Raw genomic sequence first — 19,851 nt, forward strand, 5'->3', positions numbered from 1 at the left:
TGTATGTGCATTTTAAAATAGCTTCGATTTACACACAGGGCTCTCAGTTTTCACTTAAGGCAAGTGAATCTGAGATTCACATTTCAAGTCATTTGTTCAGTTCAATGTTAAAACTGAAAGAAAAAACACGTTATGGGAGTGTTTTTGGTGATTTTTCTGGAGTGAGCGAACAGTGGTCTGGATCTGAACATGGCAGCCCCAACCCATCAATACCAAATCAAGATCATAAAAATGTGCAAGCAGTGAGCTCAGAACAGACTTAGGAAAAGAAAATGACATTCAAAAACAAATTCACCAACAGATTTAACCCTTTCGATTTAAAAAAAAAAAAAAGGACTGAAATGGTAGAAGCTTCAGGGTGGGCATACTTTTCAGGAGTCTATTTAACTGTCTTCCTCCTCTTCCTCGCGGTCTCCTGGTGCTGCAGCTGGTTCAAGAGCACATTCTTTTTTTTCCAAAGCATGGTCGTGTTGGCTCAAGCCACACGGAGGTCCGAGATCTTCCCAAACCTGTCTGAAGGCACTGCATAATCAGCCGTGACTCTCTTTGCGCCCACGCTGCTGTAATCCAATCAGAACTGGTGGAAATTCACATGCATGCTTTTCAGAGTGGAGGAGGAGGAAGACGAACGGAGAGCAGGCAGCTTCATTTAGCTAGAGAGAACAGCTGTCGTCTGTCCGCCCGGGAGTGCAAAACTAGTTCTGCATTGAATCAACAGTAATAAAACAGCATTAAAATGACATCAAGTAATCAACTCTACAAGAGAGGCTTGTTACAGCCTTCCTGATAAACATTCCTCTGTCCTTTCAGCAAACCTTAGCCACTGCTCTGCTTTTCTTGCCTTTAGCTACTTCTCTCTTCTCTCCTGGCTTTTCTCTGAGCTTCTGTGGAGGAGAAGAGGCGGGATCGGGGTTGCACCAGGGGATTGTGGGACAGAATACAGCAGAGAGGCTGCATCGAGTCCACTCGGGTGTTTGAGAGGGGGGGCAGGGTGTCAGCTTATCCAGACTGGACTGCACAGGTTGAGAAAACTCCTGGATCAAATTTGTTAAGACCCAGAGAGGTTCCCGTCCATCCCTGATGATCGATGAGGAAGTCAGAGGGTGGCGCTCCCCGCCCACCTCGGCAGCAAAGGTGCAAGGGTGGGGCGGGCACCACAGCTTATCAGGCCTGGAGGATGAGGGAGGTCGCGGGGTTCAAGGGTGAGGGACTCTGAGGGAGGGATCCATCCGGGAGACCTGCAGCACTCCTGTTGAACAGATCTTCGCCGTCTTGCGTTCTCACAACATCAATGGTCAAAACCGCAATGGTAAAGCAACCGAGTCTCCATGACAACCTCACAGGAGCTGGGCGACTGCCGGGTCTACCATCTGCAACGCTTAAACCGTCCCAACGCTTCCCATTCAAACATCCACACAGCGGTCAGGTAGAGAAAAGCACGGAGCTCAGGGGGAATCAAACCTCCGATGCCAGCTCCTGCCAAGTTATTCACATCCCCAAAACTTGAATGAACCTTTCTCTATCTCCTCGACCTCATTGCGATGGTGAGGGAGGGGCAGATGGGGGGTGGTGGGATCTCAGGGTGAGAGGTGTGCAAAAAGGGGGCGGACGTGTCGGGGGTATGGAGTGTCACAAGGCCACGGCGGTGCAGGGGTGTTTGAGCTTGCAGGGCAGCACTCCTCTGTTGAGCTGGTAAAACTCCACCAGGTGGATCAGGTCGGTGAACTTGGTGGCGCCGTCATCGAGGCTGAAGAACACCTGACCGTCCTCCTCACACTTCAGACCACAGCCAGGGGGAGGAGAGGGGACAGTTAGCCATCACACAACAGTAACACACGTACGCTTTCATCACTGTGACCTCATTCTGCAGGTGAGAGGTGTCATGTCTCCACTGACGTTTCATCCTTCACCAGCAGGTTAAAAATGTCAATTTAAATGTCAGTTTAGCTTACAGCACCGTCAAGCCTAATTATAGCCTCACAGAGTTGCTTGATATTATTATTACCCATTTTTCAGTTTTCCAAAGTTTACTGCAGCTGTTGCACCTATACGGTCCTCACAATGTCCTTACAGTGTCGGCAATTTCCTCAGAACCACAACAAATAAGGCCCAAAATTTCGTTGCTAATACCTCCAGCAGCAAGTGTTGTGATTTGGATGAACTGGTCCTTTAAATGAAGTTGATTTCTGTACTGTACCAAAATAAATGCAAACAGATGGCTGCCTGGGAGGAAGGAAAAACATATTCTAAATTCTTAAAAAAAAGTTTGCTTTGGAAAATGGCTGCTGGTGACTCGCAGGCCGGATGAATCTTGTGGGGTTTTTAATACTATGAGAACATGCTGTAATTGAGAGCATTCAGAAAAGGTGGACCTGCTTGACATTTGCACATGATATGTTTGTCTGCTGGTGATGCAAACCAGCCACAAAAGCTGGTTTTTGCATCTTTTGCATCTGTTTATAAATTGGGCTACTTTTATAGTATGTAGTAAAACAACATCAAAAAAAGAGCTAAGTGTCTTAAGAGTTACTCAAGTGTATAATTGCCCATAATTTAGGCATCTGGTAATTTTACAGCATTTAGCAGCACTGTCCTCCTGAGCTTTTCTCCTTTTATTAATGTGCCCCCTCTCAGCTCTCCCTGTTCTCTTTCTCCTACTGTCCACCACACTGCTCAGCCATGCACACTTTGTGTTGTTGCAGGCATGCGTGCCACCAATCACATGTGATCACAGAGATCAAACCATCAGGTTAAAAGCAGACGGGGGGCTGACTGTCTGCAGCTGCCCTGTGTTGTTTTCAGCTAGCCAGTCAACTAGTCAGATCAACACCAGATCATTTCACTGTCCCGCAAGAATACATTTTCCCACTGTGAGTTGTGTCATACTTTTAAAAAGTAAACAAGTGACGTGCCTCAATGTACCTGGTTTTAGTGGATTTCACAAGTGAGTATGACACACTTCCTGCTGTGTAATGTGACTGTACTGTGTCATGTGACTCACCGGTAGGATCTGGAAGTGCTTGATCTTCTGGTGGTGGCACAAGGTGAGCACGAATGCCTTGGGATTACTCTGACTGTCCCGCAACAGGAATAACCTGAAACGCAGAACGTAACGAGAGATGATCAAACCGCTCCGTGAAAAGCATGAATTATACATCATTACTGTAACTTAATTTCTGTGGTTTTTACACCGTTACATTTCAAATGCCTGATGATATGCTGCTGTGTGAGCTGAGGGGGCTGAGACTCTCTGAGAACCTTATCTTAATCCGCTGGGTAAAGGGCTAAGATGCGCGGCTGTCAGGCCAAAACGCCGTTTTTAGACACCAACATTTTGGAGATATTCGCTCTTCTTGCCAGCAGTGACGTCTCTATTTTTCATATACCTCTACTTTGACAAAATAATCGTCACTTAACTTGCTTTCTACTGCATTTAACATGAGCTACATCCACTACAACATAACATGATGTCAAAACACAATTCCTAAAATAAGCCTCCAGACATTTTCCCTCTCAGCATATAACTGTTCTTACCCGTCTACTTGGCCTTGCTGTATGATCATTTTGTGGGCTTCCTCTCTCATGATGCGACCATGAAACCATACCTGTGTCCTGTGGATCACTGAAAGACAGACGTCTCAGACTTAGTGCATTCACAACCACTTTACACCAGTGCATCTACCAGCTCTGGATGAGTAAACAGTAACACGGTGCACATGAATGTTGTATTTGCTGGTGGTTTGAGGGGACTGTACCTGTGCTCAGAGAGGATGGGTGCAGCGGGCTGGGACTGCCCAGGACATTCATACGCTGGCTCCGTTTCTATGTGGAACAGAGGGCAACATTTATCATAAGATAACAACATATTACTCCCATAAACTCCCTTGAAATGATCTTCCCAGTGGCCGGCCTTCCCTTTGACTTTAGATACCTTCATGGGATACTGAAATATTTCAAAGCACAAAGACTTAGGAACTCTGTTGAGGTTTGGCTATTTTTAGTACAGTAAGGGAACATTGTAATGCACTGCAGTCACCCACAACCCAAAAAATGTAGTGAGCATCTGCTTTCTTTAGCCTCATGAGAGCTATGATCTCAGCCAACACATAAGTGTGGCTGCAGCACACTTGAATTTACTGAGAAAAGTGATGCTGGGAAAAAATTAATTACTTTAAAATGGATAGAAGCTTCTGCACAATGTTTCCATTAAAGACGTTACAAAAGGAATGCTGGAAAGTGCAAAAAAATATTGGTCAAAGATATTGTTGTGATTACAAATGTCTTGTGACAAACAGTGTGATAGGAGAATTCAGGGTTCAGGAAGAAAGAAAACCTCTTTTTTTTGTGCCAATCATACAACTGGAGCCTAAATGTGTTCACGTTTGGATTCAGATCTCTTCCACTTCCTGAAGATCCATCCATCCAAGCCCCAGGTTTCATCTCCTCTTACCCTCCATGTCTGTCCCTCCTCCAGGGCAGCGCTCTGGGCCTCCACGGGGTTGTCGATGACGCGGCCGGTCCGTCCGGAGAAGTCCATGGCGACCAGGGAATTCTCAGATACACTCCGCTGTTGGGAGACGTGGCAGGGTGGGTGGGTAGGTGGGGGTGGGGGGAGGGATACACAAGGAAGGGTGGGGGGTAGACGTAGGTCAGAGGTCAAACAAGCCAGACACACTCACTGGGGCATGACAAATCCTGTCTGCACACAGACCCACTTCAGTCCACAAATGCCCCTCTGAGGAAAAGAATAAGCCTCTCCTGCTCTGATTTAATTTTTTTAAACAAAGGAAAGACAAAAGTAATGAAATAATCTATTTAACAACTGCAGCTCATTTTGAGCAATCAGTATCATAGCTTGCAAGATATTTAACATATAATATTAGTTTTATGGTCTTGTTTTAACTTGGGGATGATTCGGTGGGATGTAATCATGTTTCATGATATGCGGTCACTGAGTGTGTGTGGGTTTTTTTAAGCATATGTTGTGTTACGTTTTTATTATTTTTTATTATATTTTACTTGGCTGTGAGACAAAATTCCCTTTGCAGAAAGTTGATATTATTTACAAGTATTAACTCTTTGCAGCAGCGAGGAAGAGATTTAAAAAACTTAAATTTAGTCTTTGACATTGGTACAAATTTGACATCATGAATATATTTTTTTACTCACAATATGGCCTCTCTCGTCAAAACTGCTGTTACATCAAACCAAATATCTATAATTTTGATTAATGACAATACTTCACTTCTTTTAGCCAATACTGTATTTTTTTCTCAAAAACCTGCATTTTCTAAAATTTGCAATTATTTAAACAGGATCTGGGTCCATGGGAACTCTGCAAACATTCACGTCGAGTTTCGTCATCATAATCTATAAATTATAGGAATTAAATTTAGTGCTGACATGTCAACAAACACCAGGAAATTTATCACCAACTATTTCATAATTTATCAAGTCACTTATTGAGGAAAAGTTCAAACATTCTCGGCTTCCAGCGCTTCCACATTTTTTTGATTGTAAATTGTAAATCTTTGGGTTTTGGACTGCTGGTTGGACAAAACAAGACATTTTAAGACTCTACTGGGCTCTACTGAGGGAGCATGGTGAAGTGAAAAAGCATATTTCCAACATGATCCCACACGACATTAAAAGACAAAGAACAAGACATACGGCATAAAACACCTCCTGGTGTGAGGTGATTAGTTTTGGTGTAACACAGAATACAATTAATCAGATTTCTGTTTGCAGAACGTTATGTAACCGTTCACTCTTTTGAATAAGTAATCGGATGTACTTTAGTTATGTTACGCTGTTTGTTTAAATGAGCTGACTGACCTGAATCTGGACCATAAGCCTTTGACTACACAGCACTATTTTCACCTCATTAACAATAGGTCAACAGTAGCAGCAATTACTTGAACAGAATTAAATTTCAGCATTTAACAAATCCTTCTTATGCAAACTGGAAAAGTGATCTAGTTTCCTGTTGGCGTTAAGAGGAGCGGAGCACAAGGTAGCCACAAAGTGAAGTGGTTTTCAATTCATCATCAGATTGGCTGAGTGGAGGCATTACAGCGGGCTTGTAAGAAGGTGATGTCAGAGAGCAGATCCTCACCACAGGCGCAGAGAAAGGCGAGAGGTTAGACTTCCTCTGCTGGGGAACGTTGTAGCTCTGATACAGTACTATCCCATACTGTGAGGACACAGGAGAAGAGAGATGGCATCAACTCACGTGTGCAAGCACTTCCAAATGAATTCATGTGAACAACATATGGAAGTAAAGGAGGTACTTTGAGCAGTCTGAAGGCAGTCATCCAGCAGGTCCTGCTCTGTTCGTCCTCTGCACACAGCATCTTTAGCTCCTTACAGTCGCTCCTCACTTTACTGGGCTGTCAACCAAGCAGAAGACGCAGCAGGACATTAAATTAATGAGCTGCACATCATCAACATGAAAGGCCTCTTTTGAGGTTTCTGGCATTTCAGAGACCCTCAAACCGGTGACACAGCAAGGAAAGACAACATTAGCAAGCCCCAGTGTGAACACTAATGCTTTGTAACACAGGTTTGTAGTCATTTGTGTTGATCAGTGATACATTACGTGCAATAAAATGCACTTGTACAATACAGTGTATGACACTACCGGACCTATGCAGTTGCATTTTATGATCACTGTTAAGGCAAGCATTTGTCATGTTCTCCAACAATGGACCACTGCGGCCACCAATAATAATCATCAATGATAAGACAATTATACTGTAGTCACGCACAACAGTAACACAATTAGATCAGAGTCATAAAGTGAGAAAACTCACTTTAATCCCAGTCACACAGTAATTTCTCTCTAAGGTTGTCTCCTGGTAGCTAAGCTGCAATATGCTACTGGTCATACCAGACCAAGTCAGGATGTCGCTGCAAAACCACTGTGTGTATTAAACTGAACAAGGGTGTGTTTTAATGCTTATCAATTCAACCATTCATTTGCGGTAACTACTTTAATATGATTACACACAATAGCGTTTTAACAATACTGTTTGGTACAATAGACAATACAGGGTTCACAGTGCCTTAGACTGATGGAGAAATGTCTGAACAATCAAACACATGATTTGGGCCATGATCCCCATGTTAAACACCTTCACATGAATAGTTTTTGAAAGTCAGACAAGGACACACTTGGCTATTGGCCTCTTTGACTATCGGCATGTCATTTTTTCTTTGGTGCCACATGAAACCTCTGACATGAAATGATGAAATTTATTTTATTTTGTGCCCTCTGGCATTTAATCTATGAAAGAAAGACTTCACCAGCATCGCAGCACAGACTCTCTCCATGTCCGTCTATCAGTAACAAGGACGTTACACACACTGCTCCTTAAAACGCAACCCCTACCGATAAATTAATTCATGTCACCATAGCAACATTCCAGCCACCCCCAGCCACCAAGTAAAATCCCTTACCAAATCCTGCACTGTCACCCCTGCTGACAGCATCTGACACACCAGTCGTCTAGTGTGTGTGTGTGAGAGTGTGTGTGTGTGTGTGTGTGAGAGAAAGAGAGAGAGAGCGAGAGAGGTGAGGGGGTAAGGCGGGCCAGATTCCCTGTACCATCCTGGCTTATCCGACTGGGCTTATCCCAGATCAGCAGGTGACCCACCACAGATAACTCCTGGAGTGGGACACACAGTGCTGAGTGTGTGTTTGAACCCCCCCCCCCCACTGGGTGGTTTTAACCCTTGGTCCTCTGACACACACAAACACAAACACACACAAACACAAACACACACAACAATATATGTAGAGGGGAGGCAGGTGCATCTTTTATGAAGCGGTTTTGCGAAAGATCATGTCATCCACCTCTGACGGCCTTATGACACAGTTGAAGTTTCACTTCTTCACCAATCACCAGACATTAGAATAAAGAATCTAAACTAGTCAGTGCAGGAAAAGGCAGATTTGTTTAATTTTGATGAATCTTCCACAACGTATTCATCGAATTGTTCAGGCTGCAGAGTTTTCTTGTACGCGTTACCTTGATGCAGAACTGGAAGTCTGTTGGAGCATTGTGAAGCTTTCTGCCCGCGATGATGGTGAAGATGTTACTGTCTTCCAGATCTGACAGCAGCTGCAGGTGTCGGGGCTCCTGTTTAGATCATCAGCGACATAACGAAGAGCATTATGGAGTGCTTTCAATTATTTAACTTGTTTTTATCTGAATCATTTAATTGGGTTGCAGCCAGACAAGAAACAAGAGGACTTGAAATTGAACAAAAAACTGATATAGCGATAATTTTATACATGTTTGTCAATCATGAAATGTGCCAACTGAAAGGTCAAACCCTCTCCACCACTTCACAGTCTCCTTCATAGCAGTTTCAGAATAAATACAGCAGTAACTTTTCACCTTGGATGTTCCTTTAGTAGAGTAGTAGAGCCCGGAGCGTCGGAGGAACATGTAGAGTTTCTTCCAGGACTTGCGTCCAGGCTCCTTCAAGTACAGATAGCCCTGGATCTCTGGACAGCTGCTGGAGTTCAGAAAGTTCTGCAAGGAAGCACATACACAGCATCTATCCGAAGCACTGCTGCAGGGGAAATGAATGTACGTAACACCAAAGTTTGTGTTTCTGCTTCTAACTTCCAGGAAAATGATTGTGTCCACAGCGAGAGAGTAGAATAATGAGGTAGGTTTTCTCTCTGTATTCCTAAAAATCTGGCAGCAACAACACTGGGTGGATTAATTAACAGATTTCAGGGAGTGTGTGTGTTTGTGTGTCTGTGTGTATGTGTGTATGTGTGTGTGCGTGTGTGTGTGTGTGTGTGTGTGTGTCTGTGTGTATGTGTGTATGTGTGTGTGCGTGTGTGTGTGTATGTGTGTATGTGTGTGTGCGTGTGTGTGTGTGTGTGTGTGTGTGTGTGTGTGTCTGTGTGTATGTGTGCGTGTGTGTGTGTGTGTGTGTGTGTGTGTGTGTGTGTGCACGCATGCATATTTTTGGACTACCAGATGTCTTCACAAAGATAACAAATCCTTCATAGTGAGAGCATTTTCCTGCTGTCACTCTCTTTTCAGGATGGCTGCTTTAGAGTTAGGATTTCGGTTTAGGATTATGAGCAGATGTAGGATTAAATTAGTGTTTAAATTAGGGGTCAGGTAATTAATTGAGTTCTTTCATGTGTGCTATTCAACATGCATGTGTCTCTTCACTGAGTCATGGTCTCACCTGCAAGAGCTGTGACTGAGGGATTGAGCCATCAGACTCCTGACACCAGGCCACCATCTGCTCTGGAAAAAAGTTCTAGATGGAGAGAGAGGGAGGGAGAGAGAGTCACTAGAAACCACTTAGTGCATATGCAAGCTCAGAGTGGGGTAGTGTTTCTCTATGCACATCTCTCTTTCTGTCTGTGTGTGTGTGTGTGTGTGTGTGTGTGTGTGTGATGAGCACAAGGACTCAGAGACAAAGAGAGAGAGAGAGAGAAGTGGGGAGAGAGAGAGAGACAGAGAGAGAGAGAGAGAGAGAAGTGGGGAGAGAGAGAGAGAGAGACAGAGAGAGAGAGAGAGAAGTGGGGAGAGGGAGAGAGAGAGAGACAGAGAGAGAGAGAGAGAGAGAAGTGGGGAGAGAGAGAGAGACAGAGAGAGAGAGAGAGAGACAGAGAGAGAGAGAGAGAGAGAGAGAGAGAGAGAGAGAGAGAGCACTCCAGCCTGGGAGTAGATGCAGTATGATCTCACCCGCTGATGTAATCCCCTTTAGCCAGCAGCGCTACTCTTAGCGTGATTGACAGGCCGCGGCCAGCACTCTGGTGTTTTACTGTGCTCATTACCACAGAGCTGAGGTCACCTGCTGGCTCTGACACACACCTAAATCACCGCAGCAATAATGTCACTGTATACCCGGCTGGCACGTAACAGCAGAGCCCCCATGCTGAGTCCACATCAGCAAAAGATGCCACGCTAAACCGGCGAATGCTGACTCGGTGGCTGTCAAGAGGAAGGTTTGTGTCCTTTAAATGATGAATGGCTTTGCATTTGATATTTTAGCTCATGCTCTTGAGCTTAAATCACACTACACACAAGATGTAGACTATATACTCGAGATGACAAAAAGACAGCACTGAATATAAGATTAGACCGACTAGCCCACTGGGACAGTAGTGGGCTTTTATTAACTATGAACAATCATTTAGTCTGTCTTGGTAAGGGATTAAAATTATATTAATTGTGGATCTGGTCAGTATACTACACAATTATAGTATGGAGTTTGACTCAACAGAGGGCCACATGAACAATACATAATATTTTTAGCCATGTCAGCAACATGGCTCAATGTCGGTCTGTCCAACTATTGGATGGACTGCCATGAAATTTGGTACAGTCACTAATGTTCCCCTCAGTGTGATATCAATCAATCTTTATTTATATATGCCTGCAACATGTTAGCATGGTGATATTAGCCTTTAACTCAAAGGGCCTTTGGGCTTCATAGAGGTGCCAATGTGGCCGTGGATTCTTTGCCTAGATTTTAAAACAACCAAAATTATGTTTTCAGTGCTACAGAAGTTTTGCAACCCCACGTAGAAAAAAATATATTCTGCTGGAAACACTAAAAGCCTGTAATTTATGGCTAAAACAATGAAATGTAAAGGTTTTGAATGTTGGCATGAAATTTCATCTATCAGCAGCTCCAATCCAAAAATATCAAAGCTGGAAAATCGGCTGAACCCCAGTTTTGTGTGTGTGCAGTAACGCGTGTGTGGATGTGTGCTAACCCAAATCAGTCGCAGAAATGAATTTTTAGTGATGTGAGAGACTCACCAGGGGGTTCCTGAAGAATTCATATTTGGCATAGTTCTTCCTGAAGAGGAATTTACTGTCGCTGCTCATGGAGGCTTGAACCTGAACCACCAGCTCGTGGTCCTCCAGACATCTCTCTGTATGAGGACACAGACACACAGTGTTAGTCAGCCGTCCACATCCTCACATCATCCTGCAAATCAGTTCATACTGCTTTAGGGCTTCTTTATATGCCAAATCTGGATCCGGATTTGAATATTAATTGAAATTAGGTGGGAAAAAAATACAATTCAGAAATTAAGGCATTTTAACAAAACACTCAAACTATAGTTTCACTGTTCGTGTTCTTTTTAGGTCCCATCTGCTGCATAACAAGCAGCTCTTTCACATGCATCCCCTCTTTCTCTCTTCATTTTTTTCTCATCTCTTTTTAATATTAAATGCATATTCTAAGATGTCCTTGTCATCAGAGGACCTTGTTTACTGTAAAGCGGTTTGAACAATGTCCTCTAGCAGCAGGTAACACAACAACTGTTTGATGTGTTAGAATATGACATTAAAATATGGGTATTTTTCCAATGGAAATCGGCATAAATTGCAAAGAATTAGAATTTGACACCTATAAAACAGACTTAACCATCTTTTCTAAGTCTCATAATTCTCCATGATTTCAATTAATAGTAAAAGTCATAGTTAGCAGGGCACACATCATACACAGTATGTTGTATGATCATTGAAATTACACATAAACCTGCCTTACTAAGAGCAGAACTGACTTATGTTCAGATTGTCCTTGGCTTTCTTTGTTAAAATGATCACAAACTGGAGGTCCTAGTTTACCCACTTCTTTTATTCACCATTACGTCACCACTTATACTATTGTATACAATGACACAGCAAGAACAAATCGCCTGTTACTAAGAGACGAGCAAGGGAGTAAGAGGTTAAATGAGGAGGGGCTGTGGAAAGAAGAAGCACTGTGAGGCAGGGAGGGAGGAGGTGAACGTGGAGATGAGAAGTGGTAGGAGATGGAGGGGGGGAAGAGGAGGAAGAGGTGGTGGTGGGGGCATTGCAGGAAGATGATGTCATGTATTTAGGCTGATTGCTGAGAGCAGCGAAGCCATAAGCAAAGTACAAGGCACAGACAAACACACATTAAGAGCTCACACAGGCCGAACCTGCTCACTGTGCACCACAGAGGCCCAGTTACTTTCTCTATGTGTGTGTGTGTGTGTGTGTGTGTGTGTGTGCTCTCTTCTTTCTGTAAGCTGAGGGCATATGATCTCAGAGCGAGGCCAATTAGAAATTGATAGTGACAGGATGTACCAGTTCTGCATGGACACACACACACATGAAATGATAGCAACCAGGTTTTAGCACCAATTCTCTCTTTCAGATTAAGTCACGGAGTCACACACACACACACACACACACACACACACACACACACACACACACACACACACACTGGTATATATATAACTGTGGTAACTTTTCTTGCTAAAAGAGTAAAAAGTATTTTGGCTCCAGTTTAGGGGTGGAAATGTCCAAGTTCTTTTTGAGTGTGTGCGTGCGTGCGTGTGTGAGTGTGTGAGTGTGTGTGTGTGTGTGTGTGTGTGTGTGTGTGCGCACGCGCTGGCTGCAAGCAGGGGAATTTCCTGTGGAGGGTTAAGGAAAGATTGATTGGCTAGAAATGCTAGGGGCTCGTCCGACAGAGAACTGCGATTGGTTCCTTGCAGCTCTGGTATGACGCTTCAGTTCAGGCCTCTCCGCCCTTCCCCCCCCTCAATCTCTCTTTCTGTCTCTCTCTCTCTCTTTCTCACTCCCTTCATCTCTCTCTCTTCTCTTTTTCTCTCCCTCCCTCTCCTCACCTCACATTCCATCTCTCCAGTGCACTTTTTTCCAGAAACGCAGATCAAGCAGCAAAGCACAAAGCGATCCTTTGACTCTAAAAATACGACTCGGGAGTAGGAAAGCCTCGCCGAGGACAAAGACAGACCCAGAGAAAAAAAATAAAGAAATAAATAAAGCTTCAAATGGAGACATGGCAAAAGTGAAGACACAGACACAAAGCATGAGTCTTGTGTTTTTCTTTTTTTGCTCTTCCTTTTTTTCCACTCAGTGAATTATTGGGAGGGAACAGGCATGCCAGTAGAACATGGAAAACACTTAATCCTACGACCACCACACCTCCCTCCCCGAGCTGTATAGAAGGCGTACAAGCACTTGTGCCATGCCCAAGTGAACATACACATAAGAGTATCCCCACCCATGCACGCACATACACACAGAAAAGGAGTATAGACACAGACGAGACTGAAACACACCTGCAGAGAAGACATACACTCCTAAAAACACACTACAGACAAACATACTGGGATGTAGTACCTCCGCAACTCATTCTACCCCTTTCACTTGCAGGATGGCTTTCATACACTTTCTCAAGGATGATATAATCTTCATGACATATTTTCCTGGTATATATCACAGTTTGTGGTGTAAAAAGCAAAAATGAATGCTCTTTTAGGGAAATATGTCTGATAATGTTAGATCATATTAGTGGTGGTTAGTCTAACTTGTAATGCGCCTGTTTAAACTGCTACATAATTGTATAGAACCAAAGCCTACAGAGATATATAAAAGTAGAAATTACACCCATTCCTGCAACAAAAGAACCAAAAAAAAGAAATATAGACACAAGCATGTGCCAAATCTATGCCTGGGCGCACACACTTACCAAGGCCGAGGATGGGGTGGTGCTCCACCAGTGTCCAGGCATTGTCGTCCAGACAGTGGCTCTTGTAGACCAGGAGCTGACAGACGTCCCTGGCTGTCATGTCTGCTGGGATCTCCACCACTTTGCCGGCCCCATCCTCGCTCCACACCTTCACTATCTGAAAACACATGGGGATAATGATGAGAATACATTTACAAGAGAAGTGAAGGTCATGTTTTCACAGGCTGGAGAAAGTCTAATAACAGTCGTTATGCGTGACACGTCCTGAACGGGAATTTGAATCTGCAAATGTGAAGGGTAAAGGGAGAATGTGACAGTTCAGAGGGTACATTTACCTCCATAACCAGGTGCTTGGTCAAGTCCACTCTTCAAAAATCCTGTTCACATTACTCTATCAATCCACTTAACCACTTTAAAAAAAAGAAAGAAAAGATGTCCAGGAAAGGTCGGCTGGCCCCTGCGCTCTCAGTTCAACCCTTTTGCCCACAGCTCAACCAGACTTCATCACACGCACATCCACGAATACGCATGTAAACCTGCTTCCGCACAAACCATAATGACACGTTTTCTGTCACATGCAAGAATATCCAGAGTTGGAAAAGTACCGCATTTTCACACTTGGACAGCGAAACAACACGGCGCATTTATAACATGTTGCATTTTGTCCTCAAAAATGTCACCGCTTGGAGCAGCGAGCTGGTACAGTTCAAAGCCAGAGTACCTCCCATTGTTGCGCCATTTTGAGCCATTTCAGCCAAGTGCCCAAAGCGGCGTTTAAACTGGGTGTAATTTTGCCATCTCTGAGTGTGTTGCTGCACAGATAACCACCGACCAGCTGCTTCACACCACTGTATGAGCAGATTCACACTCACACACACACACACACACACACACCAGGGAGAACTCGCTCTCCCATGCAGTGTAACACACAAACACACACATAAATATGAGCAAATGAACATCGGAAAGTGTCTGCAAGCAGACGACTCAGACCATTTTCAATCTATCAGAGCGAAATCGTAACTGTGTGTATATATTTGTGTATCCTCGCACACCCCTGTCCAGCAGGGAGTCCGCTGCCCCCCAGTTCACACAAAACCACCGGGGAACAACTGTTGAAAATGACATGAAACAAGACACAAAGCTGGTGACTGGCGAGATAGGGGTACAGAAAATTATGTCGAACAATGGCACCGCGAGGTGGCAACACACAAAATACCGAAAAACGGCAGCAACGGTGGCCTAGAAATGACACAAAACACCAGAAGCACCAACACGGAGAAGCTAAGAGAGACTCCGAATGCAACTAGAAACAACGTCAGAGCGCTTTGTGCCCCTGCAAAGCCAGAGGACTCCCTCCTCTCTTCCCATACGCCCCCATAAAAAAAGCTATTTCATGACGCATGAGTTTTGTTTGAGAAAAGTTTTAGAAACATTTAGGGGAAAAAAAATGTAAAGATCCTCATCGCTGCAAACTGATACACACACACACACACACACACACACACACACCACGACGGACATCCAGAAAAGAAAGGAACACACACACACACACACACACACACACACACACACACAAGTCTCTTACCTCCACAGCCTGAAAGAGGCAACAGTCTGGAGAGCAGGATGGCATTTTCACACTGAGACGCTCTCCAGTGACACAGAGAGACAGAGACAGAGAGAGAGAGAGAGAGAGAGAGAGAGAGAGAGAGAGAGCGAGAGAGAGAGAGAGGGGAGGGGGGGGGGGGAGAGAGGAGGAGGAGAAGGAGAGGAAAGGGTGGGAGGGAGGGAGGGAAGGAAGTCAGGAAGAGAGAGAGGGAGGGACAGATTGGCAAGGAGAATGCAAGAGAGGTAAGAGGGAAGAGGGGGGAGGAGGGAGGAAGTGACAGAGGAAGGACGAGAGTGAAAGAGAGACGGAGCGAGAGAGAGACAGCCTGCCCCTTCTTCTCGTGCTGGGCAGCATAAAGGCTGAGCTGCGAGGAGTGGTATGAGCCGCTGCTCCTCTCCTCCCTCCTCCCTCCTCCCCCCTCCTCCTCCTCACACTGGATTAACCCAGTGTGGGATTTTTAAACGGTGAGCAGCTACCTGTCACGTACTCTACACTCTTATCTTCAGGGCTGCGTTCAGAACCGCCCCCCCCCCCCAAAGAAAAGATCACCATCAGCTCCTTTTACTGATGGCGCGGCACCAAAAGTAACAGTCTTTCTCACTGTAACACGCCCACAACTCCCCCTCCACACACATATGCACACGGATAGAGAGAACAAGCTCAAACTACTAAGCCAATCACTGAACACACACACACACACACACACACACACACACACACACACACACACACACACACACACACACACACACACACACACACACACACACACACACACACACACACACACACACACACACCCTTTATTCTTATGCATCTACTGACATTTTCTTTGAGCTGCCTCACGGTTTAAATTTCTACCCCCTCCCTCTTATCCTCCTTCTCTTTCTCCTCCTCCTCCTCCTCCTCCTCCTCCTCATCCTCATCCTCCTCCTCCCCAGCTGCATGTGAAATACTATGCGAGAGTGTTAGGACCAGAGCAACATGTGTAACGCACACTGACGGCTTCGAGGTTCGCAAAGGAGGCAGTTGAAAGAAGACGGAGGGGTGATTCGATCTGAAGCCGTACGGATCACGTGTCGGGCATTTGGGCTTTGCTGAGGGGGTCAAAGGAGGGGTAGGGAGGCAGGGAGCGATAGAGGGGGAGGTGGTTGCTCAGCAAATCTGCCCAGCCTCGGGAGAGGTAGACAGAGGGGGGTGAAAAAAAAAAAGAGGGGAGGGTAAGAGAGAAGAATAGAGACAGAGAAAAGAGGGAGCTATGGAGGAATGTCAGTAATGCAATACTGAGTCATAATCAGGCTCATGTGTAGAGTGGAGGCCAACCCAGCTGGCCCCTAATACAGTGTGCATGAGAACTATGAGACGTGTACACACACACACACACACACACACACACTCAAAAGAGGAAGACAAAATGTAAACTATGACAACCGGCTCCAGCAGTTTTTTTTTTTTTTAAACTTTACAGCTTGACTTTTCCAGTCTCACGCAGCGGTTTTGCAGCCATCTGGGGAGCAGTATAACACTGTGCTTTTACTGAGTGCATGTATGTGTGTGTACGTGTGTGTGTGAGACAGAAAGGGGGAGAGGATAATGCATGTTCATGTATGTGATGAGCACATGTGAAAGATGGGGAGGGTGTAGGGAGAGATAACAAGCTTCTTTTGTGCGTCAATCTTTCCTCGTTTTCTTTCTGATTATTCTCCCTGTTTCTAATTTCTTCTATTAGTTTCTATTTGTTTGTGTGTTTGTTCTTTAACATTCTAACAGCTGTTTGTAGTCTCAAAATCCCCAGCCATGTCTCCTTTTACCGGTTTTTATCTTTACATGATGAAATTTAACTCACCTTGGCTTGTTCCTCCCCCCTCAGTTTTCCCCTCCCCCACTTCCTTCTTTTTCTCTCCACCAGAGGAGGGTGAGGGGTGGAAATGTACAGGGTTATTGGTCTCCTATGCTGCTTACGGCTACACACACATATACATGTACACACACACACACACACACACACACACATATATATATATATATATTGCACTGAAGGGTCATGGACACCTGCATATCTATAAACAAAGACACACACACACATATGAGCACAGTATGTACGGGGTCAGGGGTCAAACACAATAATCTGCACCAGGGTTAGGCCCACTTGACCAAGAGGTTTATGGGCCCCTAAACCTATCAGGCTGTACGGAAACACACATGCACACACAGGCACACATACGCGCACACCCACACAATCGCACACAAGCGATATGGTTGTTTTAGACCAGAGCAGATCTATTCCACAGTAATACGACCTGCCAATAGTAAAAGCAGTCTTGATTCATTTGGAGTGGACGATGCAGGCTACTATCTTATTCTTTTAACAGTACATCTGATCAATTCAAGGATTTGTCTTTTTTGTTTCTGTTTTTAAATTGAAGCTTCCTTCCAGTATAAATCAAACAAAGCATCAAAAATCTTTACATGTTACAAAAAGAGTACAAACATTTTCCAAGGGAAGTTAAATTCAGAAATTTGGCAAATATTGGCAATTTTGCACAATTCCAGTATAAAAATCATACCTTTGCAGAGTGAACTTATTAAGGGGGAAAATGTACATAAAAACACTGGGGATTACAGCATTTTTGTTTAAAAGTATGCCAAGCCAGTAAAACTACAGCCCTCTGTATGGACAGCTCATTCTACCATCACATGTACAGCCCACACTACCGCGCGGTCTAAGCCAAAGGACGACATGCTTTCTAAGTTCTGATCATATTGCTGGAGTAAATATATTTTTCATAATCTTTCAGTTCACCAGCAGATAGCAGCCTAAAGCAAAGCACACAGAACTTGTTCACACCTTCTAGCCAGTGGTTACCATGTGGGATGTAGCTTGATTGAGCGGAGGAGGAGTTCATTTATGTCCATCACTCTTCATTGTAAAACATCTCTTTTATTGTTCACTTTAAACCTCAAGTTTGTACAAACACGGCCGAACTGTCCGCTCAACATTTTTAAGGTACCTTTCCCCATTAATGTTTTTCTTTTGTTCTCAAAGAAAGTTCTGTTCATGAACAAAGAGCTTTGTCGTCAGAGGGCTCATCAAAATGCTGAGCTATTCATCTGTACCTGGCATAGCCTTGGTAGGTCAGTCATAGGGAATGTTTTTTTCCCTATGACCATATCTATGATATTAGATTACATTTCTTGGCTACTTTACAGATTTCTGTGAGACTGGGTTGGATTAGCATGCAAAGCGAGTGTCAAGTTTTTGTATAACGGCAAAATGACAGGACGCTAATGACCACCGGGTGGATGAGAAAAAAGCTAAAGAACACGGTGTGTTTCCAAAAATGATGAACTGTAGCAAACATGGGAGCAGAAATGTGTGTTTCCAGATGATCATTAGGTCAAGTGCGTCATGCTGATGTTAGCATACATGTTGAGTGAGCATTATAGATAGCCAAGGCTGGCATTGTCCCTGGGATGAAAACAGGAAAGGTGCTGTCCCTCTGTCTGTCCGTCTCTCCATTACACACAATGCTTCAGGCGTCCCTGAACTGCAGGAAGTTACACATCTCACTGCGACATTCCAGCATTCGTTGACCAGGACCAGGATTCAACTATGGTCACATATTTGATACCGAGAGGCCCGGCGGCAGTCTGTAGGAGACATGTTTACCGTTTGCCTTGGCTGAAAATGTTGCTTCCTTTCATTGTGTGCATTACTTCAGTCGTCCACCATTCACCACCTTTGATTCACACAGAAAGTTATCAGACACTACAAAGTTTCTTTTAACAAAATCTATATTGTGTATAGCTATATACAGCACATGGAGCCAGTACACGCAGCACTTAGTTCTTACACAACCAGCAGGCCCAAATATCCCAAAAATGATTCATTTACAGCAGCATCAGCATCATTTTTGGCCACTTTAGAGGGCAGCGCAACAAGCTGAGAGCACAACACTGACATATCACCACCTTGTGAAGCTCATATGAGGATTGTGTTGGAAAACTGTTGACTATTTACACATCCAACTGCTACAGAGCAACATCATATGCTGATAATTCTAATTTTATCAGTCCATAAGATTAAAACAATTTGCTGAAAGACATTAAAATACCGTGGGGTACTAGGGCAAAGTCTGGTGATAATTCTCTGTGTTTCCATTGTTAAACTAAATGTAACTTTATGTCATGGACTTGCAGGCAAAACAATGAAATCTTAAGTCTGCTACCATTAGGATTATATTAAGTGCCAATTTTTCTATTGCAAATGGTGTAATCTTTTTACTTAACAAATGTATTAAATGGATAAATCTTCCATTATCCTGCAATTGTGGAAATTATAATACCAGCTGCTACAAACCTCCAAATGATAGCTGGCTGTCTGGTGGAGGCTTCCTCTGTAGACTAACACACCCATCACTAATGTCAGGATTTGAATGCTGGTCGGTGAAGACTTCCCACTCCGGTCTATTACAGCTTCAGTCATCTTTCATGTCCATGAGTGGTCGGGTTTCAAGCCAGACAGAGCTGATTAGCTCTGCAGACAGGCCAAACTCAATTTCACCCCACTGGAGCGCCACCACAAAGCCTCACTGAGTGGCTCACCTCCCCACGACCCAGCGCTGACACGGCACTGTCTCACACACCTACACAGACACACAGAGGGGCTGTGACCGACCGAAAGACGTAGGTTCTAGGAATCCCTTCACGTGGCAGTGTCA

At 44.3% G+C, this 19,851-nt stretch overlaps 1 protein-coding gene across 2 annotated transcripts in view; it reads right to left on the reverse strand.

The window, feature by feature from the left end:
* Window positions 1-327: 327 nt before the first annotated feature.
* LOC139215143 (growth factor receptor-bound protein 10-like) overlaps window positions 328-19,851 on the reverse strand; it is a 38,783-nt gene continuing 19,259 nt past the window's right edge. For both annotated transcript variants that reach the window (XM_070846011.1, XM_070846012.1), the window contains 12 exons: window positions 13,522-13,678; window positions 10,806-10,921; window positions 9,217-9,291; window positions 8,403-8,540; window positions 8,031-8,141; window positions 6,291-6,389; window positions 6,116-6,193; window positions 4,451-4,567; window positions 3,756-3,822; window positions 3,535-3,622; window positions 3,002-3,095; window positions 328-1,776 (listed from right to left, as the gene is read on the reverse strand). In XM_070846011.1, the coding sequence (XP_070702112.1) occupies window positions 1,630-1,776; window positions 3,002-3,095; window positions 3,535-3,622; window positions 3,756-3,822; window positions 4,451-4,567; window positions 6,116-6,193; window positions 6,291-6,389; window positions 8,031-8,141; window positions 8,403-8,540; window positions 9,217-9,291; window positions 10,806-10,921; window positions 13,522-13,678 (1,287 nt within the window). In that variant the 3' untranslated portion in view covers window positions 328-1,629. The remainder of the gene's footprint in view (window positions 1,777-3,001; window positions 3,096-3,534; window positions 3,623-3,755; window positions 3,823-4,450; window positions 4,568-6,115; window positions 6,194-6,290; window positions 6,390-8,030; window positions 8,142-8,402; window positions 8,541-9,216; window positions 9,292-10,805; window positions 10,922-13,521; window positions 13,679-19,851) is intronic.

Source organism: Pempheris klunzingeri, chromosome 16 (genome assembly GCF_042242105.1).
Source record: "Pempheris klunzingeri isolate RE-2024b chromosome 16, fPemKlu1.hap1, whole genome shotgun sequence".
NCBI lineage: Eukaryota > Metazoa > Chordata > Actinopteri > Acropomatiformes > Pempheridae > Pempheris > Pempheris klunzingeri.